Source organism: Hyla sarda, chromosome 8 (genome assembly GCF_029499605.1).
Source record: "Hyla sarda isolate aHylSar1 chromosome 8, aHylSar1.hap1, whole genome shotgun sequence".
NCBI classification, from domain to species: Eukaryota; Metazoa; Chordata; class Amphibia; order Anura; family Hylidae; genus Hyla; species Hyla sarda.
In genome coordinates this window covers 143,799,453-143,823,732 of record NC_079196.1, presented here as the reverse complement: position 1 = coordinate 143,823,732, position 24,280 = coordinate 143,799,453, and the positions used below count along the sequence as shown (strand labels likewise).

At 39.7% G+C, this 24,280-nt stretch overlaps 1 protein-coding gene across 1 annotated transcript in view; it reads right to left on the bottom strand.

Annotated features, from left to right (window-relative positions):
• Positions 1–24,280, bottom strand: part of DNAH7 (dynein axonemal heavy chain 7) — a 531,149-nt gene that overhangs the window by 287,192 nt on the left and 219,677 nt on the right. The window contains exons 39-40 of the mRNA XM_056535765.1: positions 2,266–2,485; positions 117–989 (exon numbers count right to left, since the gene is read on the bottom strand). Coding sequence (XP_056391740.1) covers positions 117–989; positions 2,266–2,485 — 1,093 coding nt within the window. The remainder of the gene's footprint in view (positions 1–116; positions 990–2,265; positions 2,486–24,280) is intronic.

Below are 24,280 nucleotides of genomic sequence, written 5' to 3'. Positions count from 1 at the left end.
AGGGGCTACTGAAGCTTTGGTAAACTCTCTAGAAACTTTAAGGTAGGGACAGGATCATTTATGTTCAATGAAAAGAAATAAAAAGCTTTTATATTTAGTGATAAGATAATTATTACCTGGAACCAATCAATTGTACAGCAGTTAACAAGTGCTGGAAATTTACGAAGACGGTTCCGGAATGCATCTCCAATAGGACTCATAGCGAGTACAATATGAAGTTGATTTCGGCAACGATCAATAAACAAGTTGAAAAGAGCAAGGGGGCTGCCATCAGTCTGTTTTGATTTATCTCGCTGTCTGTCTATCTGTCGCATTTTCTCACATATTTCTTGTCTTTCATCAGGCGCAAAAAGATTCGGAACCTCTCCTGCGTTGAGTAAATTGTTAATATCTTCTAGGAAAGATTCTTTCTTAATCTGGGTATCCGTAAAGAGAAAAACACCTTGCATTTCCCCCTCTGTAGATCGACGTAAAATTTGTTTTAAGTCTTCACGCCATTCAGAATTACCATAACTTTTTGAAATTTCAACTTGAAAGAGTCTCTGGTCAGCCATGTGGACAGCTAATCGAGTAACAGACTGACGCCCACTTCCTCCAACACCAACAAGAAGGGCATGGCTACGAGGCTGTTTTAAAATGCGGGAGATTCTACATATGTGTTCAATTGCAAATCTGAACAAGACCAAATTCATTGGTTTTTTACTAATGTTGTTGAATTCTTCTAAATGACTTTCCACAACTAAACACAGTTTATCTACATTAGATATTTCTTTATAGTTTGTGTCTTCCCTTTTAGGGTCATGAAAATCACAGAACATTAAACTACGCAAATCATCCTCCTCTACTTTGCCATCACCATTAAAGTCTAGATGTTGAAAAAGTTGATGAAAGTCTTCTCTCATATGACTCTTTACAACCTCCTCTATATAGCCAACAAGCCAAGACCGATCTGCATTATCTACAAGGCGATCATAGTAAACTCGAAGAACCTGAAAGAAAGAAACAACCGATCTATAAAAAGTAAACATATGAGCATAGAAGTAATTTACTGTACCTCCTCCTTAACATGTTTAAAAAATAAAATAATTTACAAACTGAAGCTTATAAATTATAGAAAAATCTATGTATAAAAAATGATTAAACATGCATACACCGAACAGACACTACAAACTCATTGGAACACGGGGCACTCTCACATGCCAGTGTTTCAGTCAGTATTTTCCATTAGCATTTGTAAGAAAAAACTAGGAGCAATGCCTACAAAGAGAAAAAAAAATATAAAATGAAAAATGTTTACCTCTTCAGAGTATTGATTCTACTCCTAGTTTTGTCTTCCTAATCCTGATGCAGAAAACTGACCAAAATATTACAGTTTCACAGTCTACCAGACTTATTAGGGTGTTCACACTTGGCAGACAATTTCTGGGGGAGCGCCAAAAACAGAAATGGTCCAGTGCCAATACATTAGAAAGTCCATAGACAGAAGAATAAAACAGCCAACATATTTCAGCCTTACTGTTGGCCCTTACTCATGGCTTTACTTCTGCCATGAGTAAGGGCTAAAATTAAGTCTGAAAAGTGTTGACTGTTTCTTTTTTCTTGTCTATAGAGTTTTCAATGTATTGAAATTATGTATTGTATTATGTATTGTAAATAAAAGACACTATACTTTCCCTCAACATTTCTGTTTTGAATACTGAATTATAATGGCGTTCTCAGCTGACAAGGGAGTCCAGATTACTGCAGGTAAGCTGGACGAATTAATATGAATGTGGCTGTTTAAAGAGAATATGCATAGAAATTTTACAAACATATCATTGAACAGCTGTGTCTATCTAACAAGCCATTCATTGCCAAACTACCTTTGAAAATTACAACTTAATGGGGTTGTGTCATGAAGACAACACTGTTCATATGAACAGATAGCTGCTCTGGCATACACTAGCTGTTCATGCATTACTGTACAGTACATCTGAATAGCCACCATGTACAGCTGCAGTGGAAGTGTCCAGCCTGACAAGTTATTTGCTACTTACCAGGGCTGCCAGGAGCAGTTTTAGGCTTGTTTTCACAATGCCAATTAAGGGTATTTTTTTTTTGAATTTTGTTCTGACCAAACCAGAAGTTTATATTTTATTACGTTCTCTATTCACTCCTCGTTTTGGCCACAACAGCAAACCACACTATAATAAATCTGTCCACAAACGTAAAAAATATTTAAAGTTGTTGTTGAAAACAGTTGTCTGTTTGAGATAAAGTTTGTACCTCATGAACCCATAGGCGCTTTATAAGTAACGGAGAATCTGATGTCTCCGGACGTGATAAACAGATGCCTTGAATTACACGAGAGAAGTCACGGAGGTTGAATAAGTAGTGAGATTTTGTTGGAGTTGGCAATAGATTTTTCATTGCTTCTTTGTACACTGCCATGGTGCTGTGTATAATTTGTGGTGTTAATACAGTATATTCACTTGGAAAGTTATATCTACAGTGGGAAAAAAAGACATTTATGAATTTATGAATAATGCATGCAGTAATATGTCAAAGTGAATTTACTTAATGAAAAACAATGTATTTTATCGTTTTAATACAGTTAAACCTTTTAAACAACTATACAAATGGCTGATATCTAATAATTGGCAAATGTAATATAATGTAAATAGTTATTCTGAAAAGAACATTGGGGAAATTTCTCAAAAATTGTCCAGAAGAAAAGTTCCTAAGTTACCCATAGCGAATTAAATCACTTCTTTCATTTTTAAAAAGGCCTCTGAAAAATAAAACAAGCAACCTGATTGGTTTCTATGGGCAACTGGTCAAATTCTCCTCTGCACAGGTTTTAATTAATTTCCATACTAATTCCTACAACCGAAGCACCCAGAGGCACCAGCTGCAAGCAGACATTCAGCCAGTCTGTAGCATGGACAAGGGCAACTGGTCAAATTCTCCTCTGCACAGGTTTTAATTAATTTCCATACTAATTCCTACAACCGAAGCACCCAGAGGCACCAGCTGCAAGCGGACATTCAGCCAGTCTGTAGCATGGACAAGGGGCACTCCACTGGAAAAAATAATTCTTAAATCAACTGGTGCCAGAAAGTTAAACACATTTGTAAATTACTTTTATTAAAAAAATCTTAATCCTTCCAGTACTTATCAGCTGTTATATGCTCCACAGGAAGTTCTTTTCTTTTTGCATTTCCTTTCTGTCTGACCACAGTGCTCTCTGCTGACACCTCTGTCTATGTCAGGAACTGTCCAGAGCAGGATAGGTTTGCTATGGGGATTTGCTCCTACTCTGGACAGTTCCTAACATGGAGTGAGGTGTCAGCAGAAAGCTCTGTGGTCAGACAAAAAAGAAATTAAAAAAGAAAATAACTTTCTGTGGAGCATATAACAGCTGATAAGTACTGGAAGGATTAAGATTTTTAAATAGAAGTAGTTTACAAATCTGTTTAACTTTCTGGCACCAGTTGATTTAAAAAAAATTATGTTTTCCAGTGGAGTACCCCTTTAAAGAGTACCTGTCCCCAAATAAATTTTTCTAAACTAACTCAGGCTATGTTAACTACTCCTAACACTCCTTTAAAAAAAATTCAGGGATCTTTTAACTTTGCACTTAGACACTATCCTACTGTTGTTGTAGCCAATCAAGATAGAAAAAGAGGAGGGGTAGCTATTTTGAATTCCCGCACCTGTCCCTTAAAAATAATGTCATCATATTCTGACCCAAATGGAAGATATATCCTAATATCTGGAACTATTATTAATACCCCCCTCAACTTATTCAACATATATGCTATGAACTTCTCCCAACTCCCTTTCTTAACCAGATTATTTACTAAGCTAGTAAAGCTCCCCTCCGCCACTCTATTTATAGGAGGAGATATTAATATTCCTTTCTCCACCTCCGTTGATAGGAACTCAATTTCTCATCCCTCACCCTCTTTGAAAGTTCTCTCAGCTACCTTCAGGAAATTAATTAGGAAACATCACATATATGATCTCTGGAGAATATGTAATTACAGCAGTAAGGAATACACATTTTACTCACACCCTCACACCACGCATACCAGAATAGACATGTTTTTGGTAATATCTTAGGTCTTCGTCGGACCAAAGATTCTACAATACATTCTCCTGGTCGGACCACGGCCCGGTTACGCTTGACCTGTGGGATACGCTTACCCCATAGAATATGCCATTGGAGACTTAATGAGTCACTATTGAAAAAAGAGGAAAATAGGGAACTGCTGGCAATATCCCTTAATTCATATTTTCTACAATATGGGAAGCACGCAAACCGGTATTTAAGGGCCAGTGTATTGCATTGGCCTCTTGCCTAAAAAAAAGAATCCCTCAAACAATATAGAAACTTGGGGGGGGGGGGGGGGGGATTTATCAAAATCTGTGCAGAGGAACATTTGCCCAGTTGCCCATAGCAACCAATCAGATAACTTTTTTCATTTCTAACAAGACCTCTGCAAAATAAAAATAAATTATCTGATTGGTTGCTATTGGTAACTGGGCAATTTTCCTTTGCACAGGTTTTGATAAATCTCCCCATTGGAGGTTAAAGGGGTTATCCAAGAAAAACCTTTTTTTTTTTTTTTTTTTTATTTAAATTATATATATATATATATATATATATATATATATATATATATATAGTAAATTTGAGTAGCCGTATTAGTCCAGTGATGCAGATGCAAATCATAAAATGTTGCAGTATCTTGTAATACCTTTTTTATTGGACTAACAGCATTTTGTAGAGATAAGCTTTCGGGATTCCACCCTTTATCAAGTCCAAAGCAAATCTAACTGTTAGATTTGCTTTGGACTTGATAAAGGAAGGAATCCCGAAAGCTTGTCTCTACAAAATGCTGTTAGTCCAATAAAAAAGGTATTACAAGATACTGCAACATTTTATGATTTGCATCTATATATATATATATATATATATATATATATATATATATATATATAACTGGCTCCAGAAAGTTAAACAGATTTGTAAATTACTTCTATTAAAAATCTTAATCCTTTCAGTACTTATGAGCTGCTGAAGTTGAGTTGTTCTTTTCTGTCTAAGTGCTCTCTGATGACACCTGTCTCGGGAACCGCCCAGTTTAGAAGCAAATTTCCATAGCAAACCTCTTCTACTCTGTGCAGTTCCCGAGACAAGCAGAGATGTCAGCAGAGAGCACTGTTGCCAGACAGAAAACAACAACTCAACTTCAGAAGCTGATAATTATTAAAAGGATTACGATTTTTTAACCCCTTAAGGACTTAGCCCTTTTTCACCTTAAGGACTCGGCCATTTTTTGCAATTCTGACCACTGTCACTTTAAACATTAATAACTCTGGCATGCTTTTAGTTATCATTCTGATTCCGAGACTGTTTTTTCGTGACATATTCTACTTTAACATAGTGGTAAATTTTTGTGGTAACTTGCATCCTCTCTTGGTGAAAAATCCCCAAATTTGATGAAAAAATTGAAAATTTTGCATTTTTCTAACTTTGAAGCTCTCTGCTTGTAAGGAAAATGGATATTCAAAATACATTTTTTTTCGGTTCACCAATACAATATGTCTACTTCATGTTTGCATCATAAAATTTATGTGTTTTTACTTTTGGAAGACACCAGAGGGCTTCAAAGTTCAGCAGCAATTTTCACATTTTTCACAAAATTTTCAAACTCACTATTTTTCAGTGACCAGTTCAGTTTTGAAGTGGATTTGAAGGGTCTTCATATTAGAAATACCCCACTAATGACCCCATTATAAAAACTGCACCCCCTAAAGTATTCAAAATGACATTCAGTCAGCATTTTAACCCTTTAGGTGTTTCACAGAAATTGCAGCAAAGTGAAGGAGAAAATTCACAATCTTCATTTTTTACACTCACATGTTCTTGTAGACCCAATTTTTGCATTTTTGCAAGGGGTAAAAAGGAGAAAATTTTTACTTGTATTTGAAACCCAATTTTTCTCGAGTAAGGACATACCTCATATGTCCATATAAAGTGTTCGGCGGGTGCAGTAGAAGGCTCAGAAGGGAAGACAAATGGGTTTTGGGGGGCATGTCACCTTTAGGAAGCCCCTATGGTGCCAGAACAGCAAAAAAAACAAAAAAAAAACCCACACGGCATACCATTTTTGAAACTAGACCCCTTGGGGAACATAACAAGGGGTAAAGTGATCCTTAATACCCCACAGGTGATTCACGACTTTTGCATATGTAAAACAATTATTTTTTTTCCTAAAATGCTTGGTTTCCCAAAAGTTTTACATTTTTAAAAAGGGTAATAGCAGAAAATACCCCCCAAAATTTGAAGCCCAATTTCTCCCAATTCAGAAAACACCCCATATGGGGGTGAAAAGTGCTCTGCTGGCGCACTACAGGTCTCAGAAGAGAAGGAGTCACATTTGGATTTTTGAAAAAAATTTTGCTCTGGGGGCATGCCGCATTTAGGAAGCCCCTAATGGTGCCAGGACAGCAAAAAAAACAAAAAAAACACATGGCATACTATTTTGGAAACTTGACCCCCCAGGGAACGTAACAAGGGGTAAAGTGAGCCTCAATACCCCACAGGTGTTTCACGACTTTTGCATATGTAAAAAAAAAAAAAAAATTTCCCTAAAATGCTTGTTTTCCCAAAAATGTTAAAAAGGGTAATAGCAGAAAATACCCCCCAAAATTTGAAGCCCAATTTCTCCCGATTTAGAAAACACCCCATATGGCGGTGAAAAATGCTCTGCTGGTGCAATAAAGGTCTCAGAAGAGAAGGAGTCACATTTGGCTTTTTGAAAGCAAATTTTGCTCTGGGGGCATGCCGCATTTAGAAAGCCCCTATGGTGCCAGAACAGCAAAAAAAAAAAAAAAAACACATGGCCTACTATTTTGGAAACTAGACCCCTCGGGAAACATAACAAGGGGTTAAGTGAACCTTTATACCCCACAGGTGTTTCACGACTTTTGCATATGTAAAAAAAAAATTTTTTAAAGGGTAAAAGCAGAAAATACCCCCCAAAATGTGTAACACAATTTCTCCCGAATACGGCGATACCCCATATGTGACCCTAAACTGTTGCCTTGAAATACGACAGGGCTCCAAAGTGAGAGCGCCATGCGCCTTTGAGGCCTAAATTAGGGACTTGCATAGGGGTATTCTATGCCAGTGATTTCCAAACAGGGTGCCTCCAGCTGTTGTAAAACTCTCAGCATGCCTGGACAGTCAGTGGCTGTCTGGTAATACTGGGAGTAGTTGTTTTGCAACAGCTGGAGGCTCCGTTTTGGAAACAGTGGCGTACCAGATGTTTTTCATTTTTATTGGGGAGGAAGGCGGTGTAGGGGTATGTGTATATGTAGTGTTTTTTTACTTTTTATTTTATTTTGTGTTAGTGTAGTGTAGTGTTTTTAGGGTACAGTCGCACGGGTAGGGGTTCACAGTAGTTTCTCGCTGGCAGTTTGAGCTGCGGCAGAAAATTTGCCGCAGCTCAAACTTGCAGCCGGATACTTACTGTAAACCTCCGCCCATGTGAGTGTACCCTGCACATTCAAATTGGGGGGGGGGGGGACATCCAGCTGTTGCAAAACTACAACTCCCAGAATGCGCTGACAGACTGTACATGCTGAGAGTTTTAGTTTTGCAACAGCTGTAGGCACACTGGTTATGTATCACTGAGTTTGTGACCTAACTCAGTGTTTCACAACCAGTGTGCCTCCAGCTGTTGCAAAACTACAGCTCCAAGCATGTACGGTCTATCAGTGCATGCTGGGAGTTGTAGTTTTGCAACAGCTGGAGGCACCCTGGTTGTGAAATATCGAGTTTGGTAACAAACTCAGTGTTTTGCAACCAGTGTGCCTTCAGCTGTTGCAAAAGCTACAACCCCCAGCATGTACGGACAGCGGAAGGGCATGCTGGGGATTGCAGTTATGCAACAGCTGGAGGCACACTGGTTTGCTACTTAACTCAGTGTTTCACAACTAGTGTGCCTCCAGCTGTTGCAAAACAACAACTCCCAGCATGTACGGTGCATGCTGGGAGTTGTAGTTTGCAACAGCTGGAGGCACACCGGTCGTGAAACACTGAGTTAGGTAAAAAAAAAACTCTGAGTTTCACAACCAGTGTGCCTTCAGCTGTTGCAAAACTACAACTCTCAGCAGTCACCAACAGCCAACAGGCATGCAGGGAGTTGTATTATGCAACCAGCAGATGCACCACTACAACACCCAGCATGCACTTTTGCTGTTTGTGCAAGCTGGTAGTACAACAGCTGAAGGTACACTTTTCCATAGAAAAAATGTGCCTCCAGCTGTTGCAAAACTATAAGGGAATGCTGGGAGTTGTGGTGGTCTGCCTCCTGCTGTTGCATAACTACAGCTCCCAGCATGCCCTTTTTGCATACTGAGAGCTGTTGCTAAGCAACAGCAGGAGGCTCTCACTCACCTCCTACTGCTGCTGCAAGCCGCCGCTGAAGGTCAGTCCCTCGCCGCCGCCGCTCCTGGGGCCCCGATCCCAATAGGGACGCCGGGGATCGGGGTCCCCAGCTGCCGGGGTCCACTTCCCGCACCCGCTCACGTCCTCCAGAAGAGGGGTGGAGCGGGTTGCGGGAGTGACACCCGCAGCAGGTGCCCTGATTGGTCGGACGGTAAACCGGCAGACGAATCAGGGTGCTCGTGAGGTGGCACCAGTGCCACCTCACCCCTGCTAGCTATGGCTGTTCGGGGCCGTCAGAGACAGCCCCGAACAGCCTGTAATTCCGGGTCACCGGGTCACTGGAGACCCGATTGACCCAGAATCCGCTGCAGATCGCTGGGCTGAATTGTCATCATGACCCCCCTGGGCGATATGCCGCGATGCCTGCTGAACGATTTCAGCAGGCATCCGGCTCCGGTCCCCAACCGGCTAGCGGTGGGGACCAGATATCCCACGGGCGTACTCATATGTCCTGCATCCTTAAGGACTCGGAATGCCGGGCGTATGAATACGCCCTGCGTCCTTAACAGGTTAATAGAAGCAATTTACAAATCTGTTTAACTTTCTGGAGCCAGTTGATATATAAAAGAAAGTTTTTTCCTGGAATACCCCTTTAAACTTAAATCCCTGGAGACCGGGATTGGGGCCAACCCAACTATCTCTTCCCTTAGATCTATCATACAATTGCGTAATAAGTTGAAAGATACAGAGATAGGGAAAGTTGAAAGGCACATTTCATTTTCAAAACATAGATATTACACAAAGGCAAACAAGGCCCACACATTGCTAGCGGCCCAACTTAGTTCTCAAGTTTCTCAAACAGAGTTAGAGATAACAACGACCATATGATTTATGACCCGAAATACATAGCCAAGTTGTTCCATGACTTCTATTCACAGTTATATAGTCTGCCTTCTGTGTCCGCTTCAGGCTACACAAATCGAATTACAAAAATACGTGAATATCTGGATGCCTGTGGACTACATGAGATTACCCGCTCTGATCTAAGTGTATTGAACTTTCAAATATCCCTGGAAGTACTACAAAATTAAAAACCTCCCGAACGCTAAATCACCTGGCCCTGACGGACTACCTTATCTCTACTACAAAACTTATTTTGATATACTATCTTCACACTTCCTGGCCTTTTTAATCAATTTCTATCTGGCTCCCCAATCCCCACATGTATGTTAAGTTCTTTTGTAACTGGCATCCCAAAACCAGAAAAGAATCCGGCGGATTGCGCAAGCTATTTGTCTTTTAAATTCGATATATATATATATATATATATATATATACTAAAATACTGGCAAATAGAATGGCGGATGTTTTGCCAAGTCTGATTCACAAAGACTAGGTGGGATTCGAGCAGCACAGGCAGGCCGAGGACAGCATGAGGAGGAACATCCACCTCATTAATGTTCAAAATAAAACTAAGACTCGCTTTGGAAGATTATGGTATTGATAGGGATGACCCCTATGTTTCTAATGACTGATCAATATACTAATACTAATATGCCATTGCTGCTGGAAAAATATATCTGTTACCTACCCTTTAACCCATATACATCAGAATGCTATCTGTTTGTGACTCCGAATATAGGCCTTGAGATGACTCCATGCGGGAGTAGAAAGACTGAATATCTGACGAACAGAGAACTTCTGCCAAGAAATTAATGGACACTAGATATGCTAACATATACGGACACAATAATCGAACAACCAATCAAAATGCAACATGCTAATTGTGATGTCATAACTAACCCTCCTTTTTTCGAATGTAAAAACCAAATTTACTTCCTGTAATAAAGGAGAACTCCCTGGAGTCCGAACCGAGGAGGGAACTCATACCAACCTGGCCTGGTGTGAATTTTCTTACGTCGACACTCGGCAAAATAGTAAAGTGGTAGTCACTCACAGATTAAGGCCGCACATTAACCCATCCTTAACAGTATCACCGGTCCATTCCTCTCTGCTGTCTCTGGCCTGTACATGACCCCCTCAGCTCAGGTCCGCCTCTTCGATGCCACCTCTCCTATCATTCAGGCCAGGAGTTAAGATTGTGGAAAAGCAGGAACTGTATGACCAAGCAAGGTGGGCTTGGGAGGTATGAGTCGCTGATAAAGTACTCTGCATCAAGGCCCTTTTAGAACAGTTCAATTAATTGTGCAGCCCTTTAAATTCATCATTGGCAGCCTCACATGCTCTGTTTAAACATTGTAATGATAGTTTTGTCGGCCGCACAAAAGATGTGAGCTGCCGACAAACAAGCATTTTCTTGTTTGTCAGCTGATTACTGGTTCTTGTCCACAGGCCCATTATCAGGAATGAGTGTTTGTAAGAACACTTATTTGTCTGATAGTCGGCCCGTGAAAAGAGGCCTTAAGTCAGAGACCACACTTTTGCTTATTTAACCAGTTTAGGTTCAGATTATATTTATTCTTCAGGATCAGGATTTTTAAAATTTCTATAATTTTAGCTTTTTGTAAAATTTTTAGTAATTTCATTTTGAAAAAAATTGTCTAAAATATGATTTTTTTACATTTTTGCTAAAGCGTATCTGTCGTTTGAAAAGATTTTAGAAACTTGCATGGTTTTGTTAGATTACAGTGGTAAGATGTAATCATCTTCTTTTCAGGGGGTAAGACCAGACCTGGGCTATTTGCCAGTAGTACACACAGTTACTGTTACTTCAATTTCTTGACTTCTCTGGCCAATCACAGCACAGACATACTATTCTTTCTTATGCCATGATGTAGTGACAGTGAAAGTGCACTAAACAGGCTGGCACTGTGCTTTGTTGATAATTTACATAGTAAACTACTTTAGATGGCATGATGGTGAGAAGAGGTTACTGATGCACTAATTTTCAAAAATATTAGGAATTGAATAAGCTATCAAATGGAGGGAAGGTGTGTAAAATAACAGTGACTATAAATAGTTTCTGGTAATCACATATTAGGGCTAAAAATGACTAATTTTAGGCTAAATATGGTTAGCTTTACAAATAAGGCTAGCATTATAACATTGATTGATGGCATGGTCTTTGGGAGGGGGCTGTTGTATGTTATAATGTGTTATTGTAAACCAATTGATTTATATTAAAGTCATAACCAGTCATAACTCACACTGACACGCTTAGTTAAAATGGGCAGACGGCCTAACACTAATTGTCCTAGATTTGGAGTTGGTGGGGTGGACTACATGCACATGATATGGCTATGTCCACCCATAAATACTTTCTGGAGTGACATTATGCGATTTCTGGGCACCTTGTTACAGCGTCCCTTGTTACCAGACATAAGGCCCTGCCTACTGGGTCTCTTTGAGGAGGACCAGTGGTCGCCATAAGAAATTATTTTCCTCTGCTCTGGGAGGTATTGTTCTTAGCTTGCAAGTCCATAGCCTGGTCAATACCACCGTGAAATACGAATACCTTGTTTATAAGCATTGTAGGAACCCTTCCAAATTCCAAAAATATGGTCTGCTTCTGGTGTGCTTCTTCGCAGACAATTTCACAATATCTAGATTTCTGGCCCTGAGAGACCAGCTGAGCCCCTCCCCATAGACTAGCCCGCAATGCCATTCTCTATTGTCTCCCTCATTGTGTGAGTTTTTCTCCTGCAGCCAACGTTGGATCTCTACCCACTCATGCACTTTTTCTCCTCTTCTCCTCCCCCTTCCCCCTTATTCCTCTCCCCGCCCCTTTTTTTTTTGTGTGTGTTCCGAGTGAGTGATGTTTGTTTGTCTTGTCTTGTCTATTGTGTGTATTGTTGTATGTGTCCCCACATATAGTGGTTGGTTATTTATGTGCAATGGTTCATAATGTTAGTGTTACCATGTATATGCTTTCCTTAATTTTTTAACGTGTCAGTCAGGATTATACAATTTCCATCATTACTACCCTATATTGTGATACAATTGTTTATGCATATACACTGTAATAATGTCAGTTTAAAAAATATATATATTACTGAAAATACTTTGGGTACTGGTGGACAGTAAATGAACTTTAGTTATTAGTGCCAGGCAGCTTCTGCCAAGGCTAATAAAGTCATGAGATGTATTAATAGAGACAAAGAGGCTTGTGACAGAAACATAGTTTTGCCTCTGTATAAATCATGAGCCATGTTACACTAGGAGTATTGGGTTCAATTTTGGGCACCTGGATATGGCTGACCTGGAGAGTTGGTAGAGGACAGTGACAAAGATAATTAATGGTATGGGAGGATTACAGGACCAAGACAGGTTATCAAGCTTGGGATTATTTAGTTTGAAGAAAAGACGTTTTAGGGGCGATTTGATAACAATGTACAAACATATCAATGGACAGTACAGAGATCTTTCTAGTGATTTTTTTTTATATCTAGGCTGGTAACCATGACGAGGGGGCATCCTCTACGTCTAGAGGAAAGAAGCTTTTGCCAACATCACAGACACAGAGATTATTTACTGTAAGAGCAATGAGACTATGGAGTTCTCTGCCACATGATGTTGTGATGTCTGACTCAATAAACAAGTTTAAGGGGAAATTTTTTAGATATTTATTAAGGAAAAATATAATATTACAGGATATGGATACTAGCTATATGTGGATAGAACGTTGATCCATAGATTTATTCTGAATTAATATTAGAGTTGGGAAGGAATTTTTCCTCTGTCATGGGGCAATTGGCATCAGCCTCGTGTTTTTTTTTTTTTTTTTGCCTTCCTCTGAATCAACACAGTAGGGTTTTAGGTTGAACTTGATGGACTGTTATCTTTTTTTTAACCTTACAAACTATGTTACTATGATGCTAGCAAAGTTGAGGAAATACATTTTATATTTCCCACTGTATGAAAATCATGAGCAATGAGTCCCAGAGGTGATGTTGCGCTTTGAAATAGTCCCCATGCCTTTTTGGTCTCTAACCACACCTACTGAGGCATGTATTATGCATGAGTGTCAGCCCAGGCACGGGTGCACAGTGTCTCTCAGCAATCTGTGATGTCCGGCTGCACTGACATCACTTGACAAAACAGAATAAAAACATAGTTTTTCAACTTTGCCAGCATACAGCCAGGACATTAAAATAAGGTAGGGAACATAATATTTGGCTGTAAAATGGGTTACTGGTGGATATATATGCTAACAGGATGCCATTTCAATTGAGCTACGGTATTTAGAGACCCCTGCACATTAAAGGGGTACTCCGGTGAAAAACTTTTTTTTTTTTTAAATCAACTGGTGACAGAAAGTTAAACAGATTGGTAAATTACTTCTATTAAAAAAATATTCATTCTTTCTGTACTTATTAGCTGCTGAATACTACAGTGGAAATTATTTTCCGTTTGAAACACAGAGCTGTCTGCTGACATCATGAGCACAGTACTCTCTGCTGACATCTCTGTCCATTTTAGGAACTGTCCAGAGTAAAAGGAAATCCCCATAGCAAACATATGCTGTTCCGGACAGTTCCTAAAATGGACAGAGATGTCAGCAGAGAGCATTGTGCTCATGATGTCAGCAGACAGCTCTGTGTGTCAAATGGAAAATAATTCCCACTGTAGTATTCAGCAGCTAATAAGTACAGAAAGAATTAAGATTTTTTAATAGAAGTCATTTACAAATCTTGGAAAGAAAACTAACGTGTGCAGCTCACAACCAACGTCCGAGGTATATGTACTTAAAATGATCAGTCCCCACTGATCGACAATAGTGAAAAATCTCAATAGTAATATATTAACCACACCTCAAGGATGATTCACAATGAACAAAAATTATAGACAGTTAGATTGATAGAAATGCAAAAAATTTATTATACAATGTTTGTCACAATATAAAATCAATAAAAAATGTATTTGATAAAACATAAATAAAAATAAGACTGATAAAGCAATAGTGTATATAATGTTTTACCATTGGGCCCTAATGGTATATGAAATTGAATATAGCACTGCTGTTTAGGCGGTTGTTAGGTTATCGGCCGATTGTCCGGCATAAACTGTTAGTCCGGCAAATATGTGGCTATAGTGTGAAACAGTCTTTGGTTGACAGACTAGGTTGTTCAGATTAATAGGAATTGGTTGTCTCTCACCCTGTCCGCTGGTCTCCGTACTGCGACGGGCCAATGATGGTAAAATTGCTGTGTTGTAGGCGATGGTTAGAATCCGTCTAGCGGCGGGGGTTCTGGCAAGAGACTCCCACGTCGGAGGTCCGTAGCGGCGGTGTGTGGCTGTGTTGGTATCGGACCTCTACTTAAGCCAGAAGGGGATAGTTGTACATACAACAGCGTTTGAAGCAAGTCTGTGCGGCAGGAGGGTGAGACTCCCAGCTGATGTGATAGAAGGATAAACGGTTTGTTTCAATCAATGTGCCGGCTTCTGGAGGAGAAGTGCATATTTCTAATGCTCTATTTAGACTGTATCTAGACCTAGACGTGTTTCAGGGCACTTAAATAGACCCCTTCTTCAGTAGGCAAAGAATATGAACATTAATTCCTATTAATCTGAACAACCTAGTCTGTCAACCAAAGACTGTTTCACACTATAGCCACATATTTGCTGGACTAACAGTTTATGCCGGACAATCGGCCGATAACCTAACAACCTCCTAAACAGCAGTGCTATATTCAATTCCATATACCATTAGGGACCAATGGTAAAACATTATATACACTATTGCTTTATCAGTCTTATTTTTATTTATGTTTTATCAAATACATTTTTTTTTTATTTTATATTGTGACAAACATTGTATAATAAATTGTTTTGCATTTCTATCAATCTAACTGTCTATAATTTTTGTTCATGGTGTATCATCCTTGAGGTGTGGTTAATATATTACTATTGTAATTTACAAATCTGTTTAACTTTCTGGCACCAGTTGATTTAACCTTTCAGGACACAGGGCATATGGATACGCCCTGCATTCCGAGTCCTTAAGGACACAAGGCGTATCCATACGCCCGTGGGAAATCCGCTAGCCGGTTGGGGAACGGAGCCGGATGCCTGCTGAAATCATTCAGCAGGCACCCCGGCACATCGCCCAGGGGGGTCCTGAGACCCCCCCCCTCCATGTCGGAGATTGGAGAAAATCGCATGTCAATTCAGACATGCGATTTTCTCCAATTCCGGGCTGATCGGGTCTCTGGTGACCCGATCACCTGGAAAATAGGGCTGATCAGAGTTGTCAGCAACAGCCCCGATCAGCCTAAGGGATAGGAGTGAGGTCGCAGAGCTGCGATCTCCTCCTATCCCCTGCCATTAGTCAGAATGGAGTTCTGACCAATGGCAGCGCAGGACGGGGGTTGCCATGGCAACCCCCGTTCTGCCCGCCCCTGGATGTCGAGGGGATATGGGAAGAAGATGGAGGCCGTACCTGCAGGAGAAGATGCCTGGGGACCTGGGATCTTCGGTGGAGCCTACTGGATCAGGTAGGGAATCGACGGTGGGGGGGAATTGAAAGTGAAAGTAAAACGATCTTCACTGTGGCAACCACTAGGAAGGCCAAACTGCAACTCCCAGCATGCCCAGACAGCCAAAGGCTGTCTGGGCATGCTGGGAGTTGTAGTTTTGCAACATCTGGGGGGGTCACAGTTTGGAGACCACTGTTACAGTGGTGCCCAAACGGTAGCCCTCCAGATGTTGCCAAACTACAACTCTCAGCATGCCTCGACTGCCCAGGCATGCTGGGAGTTGTAGTTCTGTAACATCTGTCCCTTCAGATCTAGCAATTTTCATGAAATTTTAGAAAATTGCTTCTCTACTTTGAAGCCCTCTAATTTTTTCAAAAAGCAAAAATATGTCCATTTTATGATGCCAACATAAAGTGGACATATTGTATTTGTGAAGAAAAATAAAATGTATTCGGAATATCCATTTTCCTTACAAGTAGAGAGCTTCAAAGTTAGAAAAATGCAAAATTTTCTACATTTTCATGAAATTTGGGGATTTTTCACCAAAAAAGGATGCAAGAAACGCAGAAAATTTACCACCAAAATAAAGTAGAATATGTCACGAAAAAACAATCTCAGAATCAGAATATTCGGTAAAAGCGTTTCCGCGTTATTAATTCGTAAAGTGACGGTGGTCAGAATTGCGAAAAAGGGCTCAGTCCTTAAGGTGAAAAAGGGCTGCGTCCTTAAGGGGCTAAAAAAAAAGTTTTCACTGGAGTACCCCTTTAAATGGCATGGAGAACTGTACATTGTAAGAATTGAAATTGGTCTTGGAGGTTATACCCCTACTAATCAGTAAGTTACATATCCGTGAAGTACACCACAACATTATTAGAAATACCCCTTTAATAATTTGTACTGTAACTCAAGTTTACTTAAGCTATTTGTAATCTGTAAGGAAAAACAAGGTTGTTCATCATCTGGATATCTAATGCCCAATTATAGCAACTATTAGAATATGTAAACATTCCACTTGACATTTACATTTATTAAATCAATTTTGAAATATTACCAGCAGGCCATTAAAAGTAATGATGCGACTGATTACACTGATTGAAAAAACACTCATATTTAAAAATATTCAACACCTATATAAAGAAAATGTACTTAACTTATGATGCCTCAATTATTTGAATGCTAAGAATATTTGAAAATAAAACATGGAAACACTGTTATTGGCAAAGTAGACTTATTTAAGTAGAATTATTTATGCAGGTGTGCTACTATGAACAGAAACTAGAAACATTATACTGTACATACAGTAACGTTCCCTTTAAGTTGTGCCGCTTAAAAATTTCCTGTTTTGGGGAAAGACTGCTCCTGCAGACTTCCTAGACTCCAGAGAGTGGGCAAAAAGTTCAACACTTACAGTGGCACAGCCATCGTTATCCGCTTCCTATACTGTTTTGTATGTATTAGTGCATGGAGAAAAACAAAAAGCTGAATAGTCAGTGTTTAGGATCTTGGTACAACTTGTACAACACTGGAGACGTGAGTAATTAAGGGAATAACCAACACACTGCCGTAAACCAAGGATTTTCTAATTTAATACATATTTTGTTTAAAGATGACTTGTTGCCTCCCCCAAAACATTACGTTTTCAATATCTTGCAACAGCTTAGGGTGCCATGAGTCTAGTGGCATTTATAGTTTGATACATGACCCCCAACCCCGCCCCTCTGCACTGCCAAGATATTTGGGTTTTTCTGCCTGTCTGACAATTTAGGGTATTAGAGGGTGGGATACTTTATTATAGTACAGCATACGTTGAGGGGCATGATTTGCATACATGAGGCATGCTGTTACACTGAGGGACATGCATGAGGCTTTGGCACCAGAATTATGTGAGATGTATGCCATCTCAAGATCCTGCAACTGAATGTAGGGGATGATGGGGGGAAACATTATATGGATGGCTCTCATGTTCTGTATAGTCCAACTGGTACCCAGCATACAAAGCTCTGAACATGCTTCTCAGGGCCTTTTGTGCCCTTTAATACTGACAGGCCATGTATCTTACTAATGCCCAAGGTTGGGGGCATACACTTATAGTCCGGGCAGTATTCATTAGAATCCATATGACAGATCCTGCAGGTTCCCATCATTCCTGGTACCCTTATTCAGCAAGGATTACCCCAGTGAACGATCATTAGAGGTGACAGTGTAGACCTATAATAACTAGGAATATAGGCAAAAAAAACTAAACTCTAAGAAATGGAGTGAGGTGGAGTATCAATAAACTAAAAAAATGTCAAGGCTTAATGGGAGATACTCTAAAACATTCAAACATCTGCGTTAGAAAATCAACCATTGTATTTCTTATCTGTCCAATAAATTCAGGATGTCTAATTGGAAACTCTCTGTCTATGGGAATCCAGGGTTGCTTACTTATAGGTGTCAAAAAGTAATCCCTGTTTGTTAATTATATGGCTCCACATTTAAAAGTGTGGAATGTGGTTTAAGACCAATTATTGACAGTTAACCCTTAATGGTAATGATGCTAATTGCTTATGCAATAGCAACTCCTAGTGTATGGGTAGGTGACATTATAACACAGGAAAGGCATTATGGGTGATATGCTCAATGCATTCTGGGTAGTATAGTGATGTCATAGTCATTACCATATGTACACGCCCAACCTACATTCATTAGGGAATTCCAATTTAGGAGGGTGTGTCTAACTAATTAAAAAGCCTGGTAAACCAGATGTTAGGGAACTAGACTGTCTCTGGAGCTGATAGCTGAATACTGAATACAGAGCTAATACTGAATACTGAAGTCTGAACTGCTCTAACTGAGAACACAAAGACAAAGGGAAGAGGTCCACAAGATGGATGCCATGGAAGCCATGTGAGATCCCAGATGCCGGACTGATTACACAGTACCGACCCAATGGCTGTCCCTGACGATGAGATGGACCGTTCAGTGTTCCTCAGAGCAGAAGTAAGGTTCATACAACGTTTTGGTAAGAGACACAACAATTGTATTCCATTTAATTAAGACTAATTGGGATAATGTGGATGGAATTATATCATTTAGATTGGCAACTAAATTAATAAAATAAAATAATTAATTATCTCGATATTGAGATCATAGTTTTAGGATATTGTGAGACTTCATTTTACCTGCAGAAAAATCAAGACTCATAATCTATCAAAGCATTAAATAATTTCTTATACATATTGCTAGAATTCCTACTCGCCAAGCTAAGTGTTATAACTATATTTCCCACACAGGAAACTTGTTTCAAGTTTTTTCTCTTAAAATATAGAGCAAGATCATATATCTCTGCTAATTGTCTTAATGTCTTACCAAGATAATGTATAGAAAATAGTCCAGAATGGGGGGGGAAGTATATCATAATTCTTCCATATTTATATCCTTAGATGATTTCCCCATTCTTGGAGTCATGTGATTTGTAGTGGTTAGAGGGGGGCGGGGAGTGAATTTAGCATTCCATATTGATGCCCAATGATTAGATATTACCCACCTTAATATCATGAGGTTCCTCTGAATAGAGTGATATGTAACCTTTTTCCTATACGATATTCTAACCTAGTAGTTTTTGTTTTATTGTAACAAAGTACTTACTACTCACATGTATTGTTCTATTAAATGTAGTCAATTAACAATCTTGTACTGTTTACTAATATCTAATTGATATTCAATTTCATATATCATTGTGTTTATTACTCATTTTTGTTTATAATCTAATAACCAATAAATCTGCATACTTTATAATACCTGTGTATTATTGTATATTGCAAAACTACTTCCTTAAGCGTTACTGTCATCCCGTCATAAAAAGAACTTGTTAATATCTGAGGAAATACCGTGTTTCTCCGAAATAAGACCGGGTCTTATATTAATTTTAGTCCCAAAAAACACACTAGGGCTTATTTTCAGGGTAGGGCATATTTATTTATGGGGGGCTGCAGGAGTGTGGAGGATGGGGGGGCTGTAGCAGTGTGGAGGATGCCGCACCCCCCCCCCATCTTCCACACTGCTACAGCCCCCCATCCTCCACACTCCTGCAGCCCCCCATCCTCCACACTGCTACAGCCCCCCATCCTCCCCTTCCCCCGTCGTCCTCCACACTCCTACAGTGCCCCCCACCCCTCTGCCATAATAAACTACGGTACATTACACATTTCATCCCCAGCGGAGACCAGCACTTCCCCACCTTCGTCCGTACCGTAGCGTCCGCAACTTATACTGTACTTGTTCTGTACGGGATCTCCTTCTGTTGCCTGTTGCTTAGCAGCCGGGGGCAGGGCGTGACGTCGGCCGTGCATACGCGCGGACGTTTTAAAGTGACATCGTCCCTGCTCCGGCTCAACTACGGTAACTTGCCGCGACCAGCTAAAGGAGGTGAGGGGAGGTGAGGAGGGGTGGGGCGTCTGGTCTGCGGGAATTACTGGTGGCCACGATCCAGATCTGGACCGTGGTCTGCCAGTTGATTACCCCTGGTCTTATTTTTGGGGTAGGGCTTATTTTGCAGCCCACCCTGATAATCCTGCTAGGGCTTACTTTCGGGGTAGGGTTTATTTTTGGGGAAACAGGGTAGTCAGACTCAGATGTGAATTGTGTTGATTAGCTTTGTCTACAATTCACCAGGTCATAATTTTTAGATTTTTAATAATCTTCATAATTTTTAATAATTAATCATTTTTATGACCATAATTCATAATTGAGTTATTACCGCACAACATAGTGTATGTGAATAGTAGGATTTGCTACTATTCACATACACTATGGCATGCGGTAATAACTCAATTATGAATTATGGTCATAAAAATTATTATAAAAAATAAAAAATTATGAAAATTATTAAAAATCTCAAAATTATGACCTGGTGAATTGTAGACAAAGCTAATCAACACAATTCACATCTGAGTCCGACTATTTCCTCAGATATTAACAAGCTCTTTTTATGACGGGATGACAGTTACTGTCATCCAGTCATAAAAATAACTTGTTAATATCTGAGGAAATAGTCGGACTCAGATGTGAATTGTGTTGATTAGCTTTGTCTACAATTCACCAGGTCATAATCTTGAGATTTTTTATAATTTTTAATTTTTCATAATTAATAATTTTTATGATCATAATTCATAATTGAGTTATTACCGCACGACATAGTGTATGTGAATAGTAGCAAATCCTTACTTTATAACACTACAGACAGGTTTTTATGCTCCATTTATGACAGGAACTACATGTGAATAGGTCCACAAAATCAAACACACAAGAAACTGAGGATAGAGGAAGGGGAGTAAGGAGGAGAAATGACAAAGTATGAGGAGCTTATGAGGAAAAATAGTCTTAATACATGCCTAACATGGGAGCATTGTACCATTAGACACCCACACTGCTTGTTCTAAAGAGGCCCTGAACTAGTTTTTGGTAACCAAATGTAGACAAGCATTGTTTCAAGATGATTCAAAGGGAAGTTATCACCAAGATTTTTTTCCTGATTGCACCCATACTGAACATGTTCTTTTTCTAATATGTTTCTATGTTCTTATTTTAGTTTATTTTTTATTTATGTTAGTGAATATTATTATAAAAGCAGCCATCTTGCCTGAGTTCTTTTAACAGCATTTAGTGATATGATTTACAGCAGGATACATGGATCATAAACAGCAATAGACAGGTACTCTACTATTTAGATGAATTGAAGATGTTTTCTGATGTCATTCTACAGGGAGGGGGGATGCTGATCTCTGCTGTGAATGGTAGTGGATTCAGTGTTATCTCTCTACCGATGTTACTTTTCATTGTACACTTCAGAAGAAAGGAATTACTGGAAATTATCTGCACAGAACGGGAAGTCTTAACTTAGTTTTAGACCTAGTGGCCAGAATTCAAACTGCAAGATATTAGGCTTATTATAAAATATAGATTGCTAAATGGAAAATTATAAAAAATAAAATTTAATAATATGATCTACATAAAAACCTTATTTAAACAATAGGTTATTTTCTAACACAAGGTAGAATGCTGGCAAAGCAGTACAGACCACAAGCAACTAGGGGGTAATGCTCTCCAATGAGCCTGAAGAACGTCATGAATAATGCTCCAATTCACACAGGTACAGGGCGCTCTATATCCAAAGAAATAGTAAAGGTATAGTCCACAAATAAAGAAAAAGTACCGTATATGGCACTCATCCGTATTCATGTGCAAAAAATCTTCTTTATTAAAGTGCACAACATTCTTCAGACTGAAGAAACCCATAGAGTGAAACAGCTGTCACTGATTGTATTGTACGAACATGCCAGTGGTGTGAGCCTGTCTGTCCATAAGCATTTATTAAATCAAACTGAGCAACCATAGCACACAACCTGAGGACAGGTGCGTGCTGTTTTTGGAGGAAATCAGCTCTGTATATTGAATCTGGGATAACCCCACCCACATCAATCACATGCTAGTGATGGAAGACACCACCAGAGATTTTAAGATTATTTCCTTCTCAACCACAGTCTAATAGGGACACTGACATTAATCTCTTATCTGTCTTAATTTTGACATTAGCCCTTTCTCTGTCCCAGACCACCAGGAATACTGGTATTGGTATTTTTCTGTTCTAGATCACAAAGGATACTCACATTAACCCTAGACTATCAGGGATGCAAACAATAACCACATCACTGCCTAATGGTGGCTTTAAACTGACCCTGCCACAGACCACCAAGGATGATTTCATTAATGTTTTCTCTGCCCAAAACCACCAGGGATACAAGCATTAACCTCTTTAATGCTTAAGGTTTCAGACAATAACCCCGTTATCTTTCCTAGACAACTGGGATGTAACCAAACAATTTATGGTAAAAATGACATGTGTACTTTATTCTCTGGGTCAATACGATTAAAACTTTTTCCTCTTTCCGTATAAGCGGCGGTATGAGGGCTATTTTTTGCGCCGTGATCTGTACTTTTTATTGATACCATATTTGCATATATAAAACTTTTAATACATTTTTTTATAATTTTTTGGGGAATAGAAAGTTATAAAAAGGCAGCAATTTTGGAACTTTTTTTTAATGTTCACGCCGTTCACCGTCTGGTATCATTAACATTATATTTTAATAGTACTTTTTTATTTATTTTTTACACTTTTTGGGCGTGAAATGGGGAAAATGGGACATTTTACATTTTTATTGGGGAGGGGATTTTTTACTTTTTAGGGTGCATTCCCACAGGGCGTATACGCAGCGTATTTGACGCTGCGCAAAATTTATGGCAGCAGCGGGAAATACGCTGCGTATCCCTTGCTCACTATACACACAGGGCTTTCCGGCGGCAGCCCTATGCGTGTAGTGAGTTTTAGAGGCGGAGCCGTGTGCCGGTGTGTCTGTGATGCGCGGCTCTGCCTCCAAAACTCACTACACATAGGGCTGCCGCCGGAAAGCCCTGTGTGTATAGTGAGCAAGGGATACGCAGCGTATTTCCCGCTGCTGCCATAAATTTTGCGCAGCGTCAAATACGCTGCGTATACGCCCTGTGGGAACGCACACTTATATTACACTTTAATAGTCCCCATAGGGGACTATTTATAGCAATCATTTGATTGCTAATACTGTTCAGTGATATGCATAGAGCATAGCACTGATCAGTGTTATCGGTCATCTTCTGCTCTGGTCTGCTCGATCTCAGAACAGAGCAGAAGACCCGTAGAAGGCAAAAGAGGCAGGTGAGGGGACATCCGTCTGCCGTTCTGGATGATCGGATCGCCGTGGCAGCGCTCGGATGATCGGATTTTAGTGACGACAGATCGGATGATCGGATTTTAGTGACGGCAGTGCTGCAGATGCTGTAATCTGTATTGATCATGGCATCTGAGGGGTTAATGGCAGACATACGCGCGATCGCGGATGTCGGCCATTACCGGCAGGTCCCTGGCTGCTATCAGCAGCCGGGACATGCCGCGCATGACCCGAGCATCGCTCCGATAAATGTACTCACCAGGACGTACATTTACGTCTTGCGTCATTTAGGGGTTAAATAGACTACATAATTATGGTTATTTATTTGGTGCCACACAGCAATATTTATTTTGTTCTATTTTGGATATCTCAGTTTAGAGTAAACACTGTCCAGGTCTTAAAGTGCCCTGGACACTAGCTACAAAGACAAAGAGGGAATACTGACAGAAGGTTGTCAGTATGCAACATCCGGCTCCAGTACCTGTAATATTGAATCTTACCATGTTATACTGTTATGTTACATAATGAAGTTTGATGCAGTTTTCACTCCTTCCCCTGGCGTGCCTTCTGGGCCTTGAAGGGGTTATCCATGAATAGAAAACAGCTAATTTCAAAAACAGCAGCAATCTGTTGTTGCTCAGGTTGTGCGTGGT